Consider the following 13,467-nt stretch of genomic DNA (forward strand, 5'->3'; position numbering starts at 1 on the left):
AAAAATGGGCAAAGACTTTTTTTGGGAAGGGAGTAACCAACTCTAGCCACAATTTTCATTCGGCCTCACCAAGTGGAGGAAAAAATTGAAAAGCACTTGTGAATTTCACAACGAAGAGCTCCATACTCACTAAAAACGACTGAGACCTAATCCTAAGAAGATAGAACACTTGTCTACCCACAACTTACCACCACCATATTACTAAAGGCCTATTTAAAAAAACAGTAGAAATTATAGGATATCTTCATATTTCTTGTGGAGATGTTAATATGTAGGCAAGTAAAAAAAATTCCTCATTCTAATCATGAAGAAATCCTTGTTAAATTCTTTTTTTTTTAAAGATTTATTAATCTATTTGAAAGTCAGAGTTTTTAAAATGAGCATTTTTCATCCTAAATTTTATGTTTGCAAATGTATTTAATAAAATTTCAAAACAAACAACAAAAAAAAGAAAGTCAGATTTACACGGTGAGGAGTGGCAAAGAGAGTGGTTTTCCATTCACTAGTTCACTCCCCAACTGGAAGCTATGGCTGGAGCTGCACCAATCAGATCCGAAGCCAGGAGCCAGGAGCTTCCCCTCGGTTGTCCCACGTGGGTACAGGAGCCCAGAGAGTTGGGCCATCTTCTACTGCTTTCCCAGGCCATAGCAGAGAGCTGGATTGGAAGTGGAACAGCTGGGACTTGAACTGGCACTCATATGGGATGCCAGCACTTCAGGCAGCAGCTTAACCGGCTATGCCACAGTGCTGGCCTCTTGTTAAATTCTTGATATGTCTCCTTCCATAATTTTTTAAAAGAAGATTTATCTATTTGAAGGGCAGAGTGACAGAATGACAGATGAGAGAGAGAGAGAGAGAGAGAGAGAGATCTTCCATCCACTGGTTCAATTCCCAAATGCCCATAACAGCCGGGGGTGGGCTAGGATGCAGCTGGCAGCCAGGAACTCCATTTGGGTCTTTCAAGCAGTTGGAAGGAACTTAAGCACTTGCACCATCACCCTCTGCCTTCCAGGCCCATTAGCAGGAAGCTGATCCAAAGCAGAACAGTTGGGACTCAAACCAGCACTCTGATGTTGGGTGTTCCAAGAAGCAGCTGAACTGACTGTGCCACGTTGCTCCTTCTTCATACCTTTAAAATACATACATTTCTTCCAATCTAGTGGGGGTGGAAATACTCAGGATCTTTCTGTGCCAAGATAACTAAATCACAGATTACTAAATCAGCTCTAGCCTGACTTGTTCTTGGCACTTCTGACCCAGAGATCAGAATTAACTTGAATTTCTTCCCAACCAAAGCCTGCTCCATCCTGCCCATCTTCCTCCCAAGTCACAAATGGTCAGCCTTGGAGCTTTTTTTTTTTTTTTTCAAATCACTCTGTATTGTAGGTATCAATGCATATCTGTCAATGTGGATCTTTATGCTTAATTTATATGTTTGCCTCTTATTTCCTGAGATGCCTATAACATACTATGTTTAGCCAGTCCTGTGCTGATAAACAGGTTTTTAGTTTTTCATTTTAAATAAAACCACTGTGATAAACATTTGTCAATATTCTCACCTTTGACCAATTATTTTCTAGAGGCAAAGTAACAGATGTAGAATGGCTGAAAAAATTGCTATAATGGACATTTGTTCTTTTTTATCATTCAGCCGCTTCTCACTCTTTTAAAAATTTTTTTAGTTTTTAACAGATTCAATGTGATTTGTAGATAAAATTCTAAGAACATAATGATATTCCCTTTCTCCCTCCCCCTCTCTGCCCCCAATTGTCTGCTTCCTTCTCTGTTTTTTTCCTTTCAGTTTTTGAGATAACATATTTACATGACAGTAAAAATGTTTAATACTTCACCAAATAGTAAGTTTAATAGCTGAAAAGCCAAAAGACCCTAGTTTAGTGGGAATATAGACAATGGCTATAAATAATCATTGAATGGAAAAATGAACATTTCTCCAATATACATTAAATTTTTAAATAATCATAGAACAGTAAAACTATAATAGTAAAACAACCTTAACTATTGGTTTGACAAAGATATAAAACAAAGTTTTATAAAACTAAGTCCTGGTGCTCACACCTTTTACTAAAGACCTCAAAAGCTTTTGTATTTATGAGTTATAACTACTGATATCTACTGAATTAGAAATTAACACAAAATTTAAAAATACTTAGTCATTGATTCATTTGAAAAAAAAAGCAATAATTATCAGATTGCATATTACTACAAATGATAATATTATTATGAAGAGTTTTCATTTTGTGGTCAACTGAGAAAGAACTGAAGTTCTAAAGTAAAATGTCAGGTTACTGAAGAATATTTGAAAGAACATCATAAAGAATAAAGCTTGGAAAATGAAGTTTATTCCCACTGATTCATAATTCCTGAGTCTGAAAAGTTATAAAATATGTTCAGCAAAATTCACTTCGTTTTTCTGAACTTTTCTTCCTTAGTTTACTGATTAATGCTTTTACCATGATTTATGCAATCTGCCTAGATAGCAGAGATACTGTGTCTTACTAAAATAATAGTCTGTACTATATATTAATTTTATTATGTGTTTGAGTATTTAAGGGAAAAAACAAAGAACAAAAGCGCTCATTTAGGAAGAAGTAATTCTTCACAACTGTATTAACTTTCATGTTTTAAAAATTAGTTTTTGTAATTTTGATTACATAGACAACCAAAAATTATTTCTTATGTATTCAGGATTGTATCTTAATTTAGTGTAAATTGACTTCTGATAGGTCAAAATTTGATCCTAAATATACAATAAATTTCAAAAATTCAGGATATCTATTGTCATCTTTGACATTTCTGAGCTTTTGTTTTTTTTAAGACTTATTTGTTTATTTGAAAGAGTTAGAGAGAGGAGAGGCAGAGAGAGAGAGAGAGAGGTCTTCCATCTGCTGGTTCACTTCCAATTGGCCACAATGGCCAGAGCTGCACCTATCCAAAGACAGGAGCCAGGAACTTCCTCCAGGTTTCCCATACAGGTGCAGGGGCTCAAGGACTTGGGTCATCTTCCACTGCTCTCTCAGGCCATAGCAGAGAGCTGGATCATAAGTGGAGCAGCCAGGACTTGAACCAGTGCCCATATGGGATGCTAGCACTGCAGGCGAAGGCTTTTTACCTTTTATGCCACAGTGCTGGCCCCAACATTTCTGAGCTTTTGCAAAACTGCAAAAAATTATTCTTTTAGTACACAAAGAATTGTCAAATCAAGAGAAGTCCAGCCTTCCTTAGCTTAAATTTATGACTAAACTTGTATTAATATAAATATTTCAAAACTTGTATCTTTTATGGAAAGTCCATGCAGAACTGTCAATGCTCTTTCAGTATATAGTATTTTGGAAACAAAAGAGACCCCATATAGCTGAAACAATCTAAACAAAAAACAAAGGCAGAGGCATCACAATACCACATCTCAAGACATATTACAGGGCAGTTATAATCAAAACAGCCTCATACTGGCAAAAAACAAACAAGCAAGCAAGCAAACAAACGAACAAAAAAACCAGATGTGTAGGCCAATGGAGCTAACAGAAACTCCAGAAATCTATCCATGCATCTAAAACTAACTTATCTTTGACAAAGGAGCTAAAATCAATCCTTGGAGCAAGGACTGTCTCTTCCACAAATGGTGATGGGAAAACTGGATCTCCACATGCAGAAGTATGAAACAAGACCCCTATTATACCTTACACAAAAATCCACTCAAAATGTATCAAAGACCTAAACCTTTGACCTGATACCATTAAATTATTAGAGAACATTGGGGAAATCCTACAAGACATTTCCATAGGCAAAGACTTCTGGAAAAGACCCCAGAAGCACAGGCAACCAAAACCAAAATTGACAAACAGGATGACATGAAGCTCAGAAGCTTCTGCACTGCAAAAGAACACTCAGCAAAGTGAAGAGACAATAGACAGAATGGGAGAAATTATTTGCAAACTATGCAACCAATAAAGGATTATTATTCAGAATCTATAAAGAGCTCAAGAAATTCAACAAAAACAAACAAACAATCCAGTTAAGAAATGGGCAAAGGACTTGAACAGGCATTCTTCAAGAGAGGAAATTCAAATGGCCAACAGACACATGAAAAAATGCTCAGGATCAGTAGCCATCAGGGGTATGTAAATCAAAACCACAATGAGGTTTCACCTCACCCCAGTGAGGATGGCTCTCATACAGAAATCAACAAACAACAATGCTGGAGAGGATGTGGAGAAACAGGTACCCTAATTCACTGTTGGTGAGTGCACACTGTGGAAGACATGGAGATACCTCAAAACTCTCAATATAGACCTATCACATGACCCATCCATCCTACTTCTTGGAATTTTACTCAAATGTAAATAAATCAGCATATGAAAGAGTGATTTATATACCCATGTTTATTGTGGCTCAATTCATAATAGCTAAGATTGAAATCATCCCAAATGTCCATCAACTGAAGACTGGATAAAGAAATTATGGTAGGGGCTGGCACTGTGGCATGGTAGGTTAAACCTCCATCTGTGGTGCCAGCATCCCATATGGGCACCAGCTCTAGTCTCAGTTGCTCCTCTTCCAGTCTAGCTCTTTGCCATGGCCTAGGGAAGTAATGGAAGAAGATCCGGCATGCATGTGGGAGACCCAGAAGGAGCTCCTGGCTCTTGGCTCCTGGCTTTAGGTTGGCCCAGCTCTAGTTGTTGTGGCCATTGGAGGAGTGAATCAGTGGATGGAGGACCTCTTTCTCTGTCTCTTCCTCTCACTGTCTGTAACTCTACCTCTCAAATAAGTAAATTAAATCTTTTAAAAAAATTATGGTATACATACACTGTGGAATACTACACAGCAGTAAAAAACAAATGAAATCTGTCATTTGCAACAAAATGGATGCAACTGGAATCCATTATTTTTAGTGAAATAAGCCAGCCTCCAGAAGACAAACACATCTGTTCATTCTATAGGAGTGAAACTGACACTGTGAGATCTGATGATTTTGAACAGTCCTTGTCTTGACTGTTGAGGAACACAGTTTTTTTTTTTTTTTTTCTTTTTTTCTTAATACTATTTGTTGAGCTCTTAACTTAGTGTAGGCTTAATCTTGTGAGTTAATAGTTAACCAAAAACAGATCTTCTTGAACAATATGAATGGGAATAGAAGAGGGAGGAGGACGAAGGGTGGGAGTGCAGACAGGAGGGAGGGTAGAATAGGAAGAATTACTATGTTCTTAAATTTGTATATATGAAATGTATACCTTAAACAAAATGTAAAAAAAAGAAACCAAAATATTGTGGCAAAATACTCATAAAATTCACAATCTTAATCGTTTATTTTTATTTTTTGATAGGCAGAGTGGACAGAGAGAGAGAGACAGACAGAGAGAAAGGTCTTCCTTTGCTGTTGGTTCACCCTCCAATGGCCGCCGCGGCTGGCGCACTGCGCTGATCCGAAGGCAGGAGCCAGGTGCTTCTCCTGGTCTCCCATGGGGTGCAGGGCCCAAGGACTTGGGCCATCCTCCACTGCACTCCCGGGCCACAGCAGAGAGCTGGCCTGGAAGAGGGGCAACCGGGACAGAATCTGGTGCCCCGACCGGGACTAGAACCCGGTTTGCCGGCGCCGCAAGGCGGAGGATTAGCCTATTCAGCCGCGGCGCCGGCCCTCAATTGTTTTTAAAAGCAGATTTCAGTGGTATTAAATATATTCACATTGTTGTGCAACCATTACTGCCACCCATCTCTAGAACTTGTTTCATCATGTAAAACTAAAATTCTATACCCATTAATTAATAATTCTCATTCTCAGGAAACCATTTTACTTACTTCTTTTTTAATTAGCTAATTATGGAGGGTGAGCTTCTGGTGTATCGGTTAAGCTACCACTGGTTAAGTGGTATGCCTACATCTCATCTTGGAATCCCTGGGTTCAAGTCTCAGCTCCACTCTCAATTCCAGCTTTCTGGTAATGCGTACCCTGGGAGAACAGCAGATGATGGCCCAAGTACTTGCATCCCTGCCACCCACATGGGAGACTTTGATGGAGTTCCTGGCTCCTGGCTTTGGCTTGGCCCAGTCACTACTTTTGCAGGCATTTGAGGAGTAAACCAGCCCATGGGGAATCTCTGACTCTCTTCCTTCCAAATAAATAAATAAAATGTAATGAAAAATTTTGAATCTTACTTAATTAGTCTAAATTTAAAAAGTACAAATATTTGTCATATACAGTATGTTCTGAAATATGAATACATTGTAGTATGGTTAAATAGAGGTAAAAACATTTACAGTGCCTCATATTCTATTTTCTGCCTATGAACTTTGACTATTCTTAAATACCTCCTATGAGTGGGATCATGCATTATTATTTTTTAGTGACTGGCTCATTTCACTTGGCATAAAGTCCACAAAGTTTATCCATGTTATAGCTTAAATCAGAACTTCCCATATTTAATTTGTTTATTCATTTGTATGAAAGAGTGACAGAAAGAAGTTATCTCTATCCTGTTGTTCATTTCCGAAAAGACTGCAATGGTGCAATGGCTGGGGCTGGTCCAGACAAAAGCCAGGAACATGGAACTCCATTTGGGTCTCCCACGTGGGTAGTAGGGCCCCAAGTACTTGAGACATCTTCTGGTGTCTTCCTAGGGCACATCAACTGAGAGCTGGATCAGAAGTAGTGCAACGGGACTCAAATTGGTATAAACTATGATGAAGTGTCTTGGATTTAATATACTAATCTCAGGATGGTAAAAATAGAGCTCTTTAAAAGTAGAATCTGATAGTATGAATACTTCCATATAGAATTAATTTTGTTGCCTTGGTATTTGCAAAACAAATTCAAGGAGGCTATCTGGGTAATATTCTTGCTATAATTTGGTAAAAAATTATCTCTGAGATCATAAGATTACTAGATTGTCTTAACTATATACTCTTTCAGATTATCTGTAGTTTTCATTATCTTTCATTAATTTACAACTCTTCCAGCTATAGAAAACTGATTATAATCATGTAATGATGCTTATCCATAGAAATGCAAATAAATTTTGTCCTGAGAAGGAGCAACTGATTATTGCCTTATACTTTTTGAACAAATTTGTATCTATTTAAGAGTTCATTCTACCCTTCATACTTATTGCTAGTTGTCTTTAAGGTCTTCTGAATTCTTCTTTGAATTGGTATAATAGTTTAGTAGTTCTCTCATTAATTAATAATAAATATTCACATACTAATCATAAACTAAAATTGACTAATACTTTTACATCCACAACTTAAAATTTTTAATTTAGCCTTTGACTAACTCGTTTATTTCCAATCATGAATGGCTTGATGAATATAGGATAACAGTCTTCATCTGGCAGTGTCATCTCCAAAGAGACTACTGATGCTGAGTGTTGTGTGTTTAAAGCCAAATTTGTCTGTATAACTGGTTATTCTTTTTTCTATCTCTATCATTTTATATCCATAATAGAGATTGAGATTTGTTTTTTTATATCCAGGATCTAAATTTATTACTGCTTAATAATTTATACTTGTCAATTTATCTTTTTTATTCTTTCATAAATGATCATTCAGCCACTGACTAAAAGAACATATATCCTCAAAAGTTTTTATCTAGAGATTATGAATCACAGAATTTGCCTCAAAATCCAGTTCTCTAAATGGTTGTAATGAGAACACAGTGAAAGAACATAAAATGAGATGCAAAACCAATGAAAAAAAGTTAATAATTAAATATTAACTCGATCAATCTGTCTAGTTTTTGAGAGTCAAAGTAATCCTTCTAAGGAGTTATCTTAATTAAGCCAGGCAGTTTATTTAAAGGTATCTGATGAAATTGCTCCTCCCAAAAACAACTTCTGAGCAATGAATTTCTAGGAGGTCATGTGATGAAAGTTCATTGCCACAAACCACAGAATCTTAATGATAGTAAAGTACTTTAGGCAGAGAAGCAATTCTATTAAATTCTTTGATGGAATATACCAATGGAGCTTTAACTTTCACATGTAAGCACTGCTGAAGATCCATCACAACAAAACAACACATCTTCCATGATATGTTACAGCTTACCTCCACAGAAAGGAAGTAGGATATATTTGCAAAATCATTAACGTAAAAGCCTCGTCTTACCCGTTCATCTGCACTGCCTGTTGCATCATGGGAATAATTGATGAGACCAGGTATAGGCTGTTCACCGTGTGCCATGAAAACAGCAGGACTGGTGTAGAATGGATGCTTCTAATGCACAACACATAACAACTATGAATATAGTGATAGAAAAACATAAACCAATACAAACAAAATGACTGAAAAGGAGAAAATGTGAAAATGAACAAATGGAACAATGAAATGCCAAAATTTTCCAAATGTAGAATGACAAAATCAGTTTAGATTTCAAATGCTATAAGCTTTGTTCTTAAGTTTGAACTGAGAGTACTTTTAACTCTTTCAATTAAGAGTAAAAGAGAAAGAACATACAATGCCTTAAAAATGTACCTATTTCACCACTTAATTTCATCAAACAAAACCACACACAACAAATATTACTAGCCTTAAGTGAGGACTTAATGGATCACTGAATTGATCTGGAGACAAAATAAAATTTTAATCTTCAATGAAGGAATCATTTATTGGTTGCCTAAATGGACACTTCTTTTGATTTTTCTATTATTTTATCTATATGTTATTGAAAAAAACCTCACTGTATTCAAACTATCTGAATCACTTCAGGTAGCAATTAAATTTTCAATCTTAGACTTTCAATCAATGAAAAATTATCATTCCTAGAAGTAAAATGCGACTTTCTGAAGGTATTAAAGCACACTAGGTGGATTTCAATAGCTATGAATAACAATGGAAATAATGTTCTGTGACTTTAAGATGACTAAACTTACTCAAATACTATATTTACACCCAGAATTGCCCAAAGATAATTTGTAATACTTTAGCTTTATTTATTAAATATTTATTACTTCTCTAAAAAATCAAAACATTATACCCATTTCCTCTCTATATCACAAGGGTGATCTTTGTCAAGTAATATTTGTCAAGTAATATTTAAGTATTTGTTTATTTAAAGAAAATTAAACAATTGCTTAACACTTAAAAGCCTTGTCTTTTAAATTTTTTTATAATCATTCCCAACTTATTTCTTCATCATCTAAGGTCTTTTAGCTTCAGTTTACTGCTCCTTTGAGAATTTGTGAAGGTTTGATGTTTTGAATACATAAACATTACACATTTAATATGTCCACAAAAATGACATCTTCAGAGTTCTCAAATGTCACACTGTTCATCACCACCGCTATTACTTCAATGAGTAAGAGCAGTATCTTTAATGCCTCAGAGTTCAGAACATACTTCAATGCCTTCACAAGAAATTATCCCAGTATGGTCTTTCTTAGGATTCACTAATGAGGTGTTAAATACATGGAGGCACATGGTACAGAGGGATGAAATCAGAATATTTATCTGTGGATCCTTAAGATCTGAGTCTCTCTCAACAGGCTTACCTTAGCAGCAATGGCTGCTGCAGTTATATGTGATGAGGAACTATCTTCTGTGGAAGCAACACCACTGTCTTTCTTCTCTTCTTCCTCTTCCTCACACTGAACCCCTTTGTCTTCTGTCTGTTTATGGGGGCTGGTTGTGGGAGGAGGGGAAAGAGGAGGTGGCGGTGAAGGTAAATCTTCAAGTTCATCATGCACCTCCTTTACTTTTACAATGGCATCACGTAAAAGGTCAATGGCGTGAGGTAGAGCTGGCAGTATGAATTGAAAGCATTCCTGTACACAGAGGAAGGAAAAAAAAAAAAACAAAACCCTGAAGATTAAGCACTTTCCTAGACACATAAAATAGTGGCAATCAAAGTGATTTGTGATTTTGGATTTGTATTTACCTCTATCAATCTCCAGAAAGAATCACACTGAAAGCACTGTCTTTGTGATATGAAATATGAAGTAAGCACAACATATATTACAGTATTCTCTATAAGTCAAGGAACACAAAATTTATTTTTTGAAGTAAAATTTCAACACAATCTGGAGTTTAAAGATGCCTTAAGAAAGGTGGGAACAGCAGGAGCTTTAACATTTTTAAAAGTTATCTATTTGAGGGGCACACACACACACACACACGGGGGCAGAGGAGGGGGAGAAGGAAAGAGAGAGAGAGAAAGGCTCCCATAGGCTGGTTCATTCCCCAAATGCCTCAGACAACTCAGGCTGGGCTGGGGTTGAGAAAAGAGCTGGGATCACAATTTCCCACACGGGTGGCTCCACTATGTGCCACCACTATATCTCTCAGAGTCTGCACTGGCAGGAAGCAGAAATCAGAAGCCAGACCGAGGCACTCTGATGTGGGATGCTGATGTCTTAACTGCTAGGCTAAAGACCCAACCTAAGGGGGCCAGCGCTGTGGCACAGCAGGCAAAGCCGCCATCTGCAGTGCCAGCATCCCATATGGGTGCCGGTTCAAGTCCTGGCTGTTCCACTTCCAAACCAGCTCTCTGCTATGGCCTGGGAAAACAGTAGAAGATGGCCCAAGTTCTTGGGCCCCTGCACCCCCATGGGAAGACCCAGAGGAAGCTCCTGGCTCCTGTCTTCGGATCAGCGCAGCTCTGGCCGTTGTGACCAATTGGGGAGTGAACCAGCGGATGGAAGACCTCTCTCTCTCACTGCCTCTCCTTCTCTCTCTGTATAACTCTTTCAAATAAGTAAATAAATCTTTTTTTTTCTTTTTTTTATTTATTTATTTTGACAGGCAGAGTGGACAGTGAGAGGGAGAGACAGAGAGAAAGGTCTTCCTTTTGCCATTGGTTCACCCTCCAATGGCTGCTGCGGCCGGCACATCGCGCTGATCTGAAGCCGGGAGCCAGGTGCTTCTCCTGGTCTCCCATGCGGGTGCAGGGCCCAAGGACTTGGGCCATCCTCCACTGCCTTCCTGGGCCATAGCAGAGAGCTGGCCTGGAAGAGGGGCAACCGGGATAGAATCCGGCGCCCCAACCAGGACTAGAACCTGGTGTGCCGGCGCTGCAAAGCGGAGGATTAGCCTGTTAAGCCATGGCGCCGGCCGTAAATAAATCTTAAAAAAAAAAAAAGACCCAATCTAAGTTTCATAATTTTAGTTAGAGAAGGACACTAGAAATAGTAAGTCATATGAGGACCAGGTTGTTTTGTTCAGCAAGCTGAAGTTCTGATCATCATCATAAAGTTACAGCTAGGTACAAGATATAAAATAAAAATAAGCCTATAAAGGGCTCTGAATAAAAGTAAATGTAATCTGCTGGTCAGATGCCCACTATTTTCTGTAATAAATCACCTGAACAGAATAGGTGAAAATTTAAAAAACAGAAATAGGGCCAGATACATTTGGGGAATAGGCAGAAGTTTTCTCTTTAATTTTTTTTAAATAAAAGAATTATTTATTTGAAACGCAGAGAGAGAGGGTGGGAGGGAAAGAGAAAGAAAGAGAGAAAGAGAGAGAGAATCAGAGAGTGACACAGATCTTCCATCTTCTGGTTCAACTCTACAAATGCCCAAACATAGCCAGGGCTGTGCCAGGCTGAAGCCAGGAGCCAGGTAGTTTGTCTGGGACTCCTACATGGGTGGCAGGAACCCAAGAACTTGGGCAATCATCTGCTGCCTCTCAGGTGCATTAGGGGAAAGTTGGATCAGAAATATAGTAGCCTGGACTTGAGTCAGAACTCCTAATACAGGATGAAGGCGTTTCAACCCTCTGTGTAAAAGTGCCTACCACCTCTTTCACATTTAAAGTAAATCTTAAAATCAAAGCTGTAAAGAAATATCTTAAAAATTTTTTGGAGGGTTACTGGAATTCCATGATCAAGACCCAATCTTTTGACTCCATTTTGTACAGCTCAGTCAGTTTAGTGTTTAGTTTGTGCAGTGAAGAATTAAACCATGACCACAGAGGTCCGCTCTCTAGGAGGTGATCTCTAGGCCCTTGGAATATGGCTGACAGGAATGCCTTTATTTGCCTGGGGATTTTGGCCACCAGACAGTCTAACAATGTGGTTCACTATGAGGACTATAGGCAATATGGCATCATTTTGCCTCCAGAAGGAACTAGGCACTAAAGACATCAACCTCACCTCCAAGAAAAGCAGGGCTGTGAATCAGCTACATTAGCAGTATGTGATTGAGACTCAATAAAAGTTCAGCCTCAGCTGAACATTCTTAGGTGGAAATACTCTGTGTGCACTGTCACAGATCGATGGCAGGAAGATAACATGTCCATGACTCCAGGTGGAAAGCACAGTGGAGCTCCTCCTTTGGTACCCCTTTTAGGCCCTGTCCTATTCACTTTTTTCCTTTGGCTGATTTTCATCTGTATATTTTCTCTGTAATAAACAATAATCGCAGATATAATAGCTTTCAGTGAGTTCTGTGAGTCCTAGTGAATTATTAAGCCTGAGGTGGTTTAGGAATCTTCTGAATTTGTAGCTGGTGCCGAAAGTGAGGACACTATTTTGGAGTGCTCCAACTCTGTAGTTGACTTTTTTTTTTTTTCAGCTGGCCAGAAAGACCTCGACTCACTGAAATACATGCCTTGGGAAGAAGGAAGAGAGTACAAGATGATGAGCCTTTGATTCCTAGATGAATACAGTGTCACACTCCAACAAGAAGTTGGAGTTGTGCTGCAATTAGTTGCTGATGACAGATGTTACCAATAGAATTGGTAAATGATGGATCCATTTCGCAAGGAGTTATTTCAATAGATGCATGAAGAAATGCAAAATAATAACAAGTAAGCTAAATAAAGATCCTGTGGTTATTGTTATTTGTACTACTGAAAATGAAGGTAAGGGACAATGTTGGGGGCAGATCATGAGGCTATGTTTGAATTCTAGTTGGTCTGACACACAGTCACTAGTCTTAGAACCACTTCCAAAGAAAAAAGCTATGTTGAAACATCATGAATCAAATTAGACTGACTTAAAAGGGAATGGGGAAAGGAAAAGGAAGTAATTTTCTAGGCAGAGTAGAAATATTTAAATGGTGATTAAGAAATGGATGAATAAAAAAGTGAACAGGCACTGTGGCTCAATGGCTCACTTGGCTAATCCTTTGCCTGCGGTGTCGGCACCCCGGGGTTCTAGTCCCGGTTGGGGCACTGGATTCTGTCCCGGTTGCTTGGGCCCTGCACCCGCAAGGGAGACCAGGAAGAAGCACCTGGCTCCCTGGCTTTGGATCGGCACAGCGTGACAGCTGCAGCACGCTAGCCGTGGTGGCCATTTGAGGGGTGAACCAACGGAAAAAGGAAGACCTTTTTCTCTGTCTCTCTCTCTCTCACTAATTCTGCCTGTCAAAAAAAACAAAGTGAACATTGATGGGTGCAAACAAAGACCTTACTGTGGCACTATTGTAGATTGGGTGGACAGATGGGAATTCCTGCTGGCTCCCCAACATTGAATCTTGAAGAATCCTAAACAAATATTCTCTATTTACTGTAGTTTGGAGG

At 38.5% G+C, this 13,467-nt stretch overlaps 1 protein-coding gene across 2 annotated transcripts in view; it reads right to left on the reverse strand.

Moving 5' to 3' along the window:
* GPHN (gephyrin) overlaps positions 1–13,467 on the reverse strand; it is a 539,761-nt gene that overhangs the window by 232,502 nt on the left and 293,792 nt on the right. For both annotated transcript variants that reach the window (XM_062181321.1, XM_062181322.1), the window contains exons 7-8: positions 9,498–9,770; positions 8,116–8,223 (exon numbers count right to left, since the gene is read on the reverse strand). In XM_062181321.1, coding sequence (XP_062037305.1) covers positions 8,116–8,223; positions 9,498–9,770 — 381 coding nt within the window. The remainder of the gene's footprint in view (positions 1–8,115; positions 8,224–9,497; positions 9,771–13,467) is intronic.

Source organism: Lepus europaeus, chromosome 22 (assembly GCF_033115175.1).
Source record: "Lepus europaeus isolate LE1 chromosome 22, mLepTim1.pri, whole genome shotgun sequence".
NCBI lineage: Eukaryota > Metazoa > Chordata > Mammalia > Lagomorpha > Leporidae > Lepus > Lepus europaeus.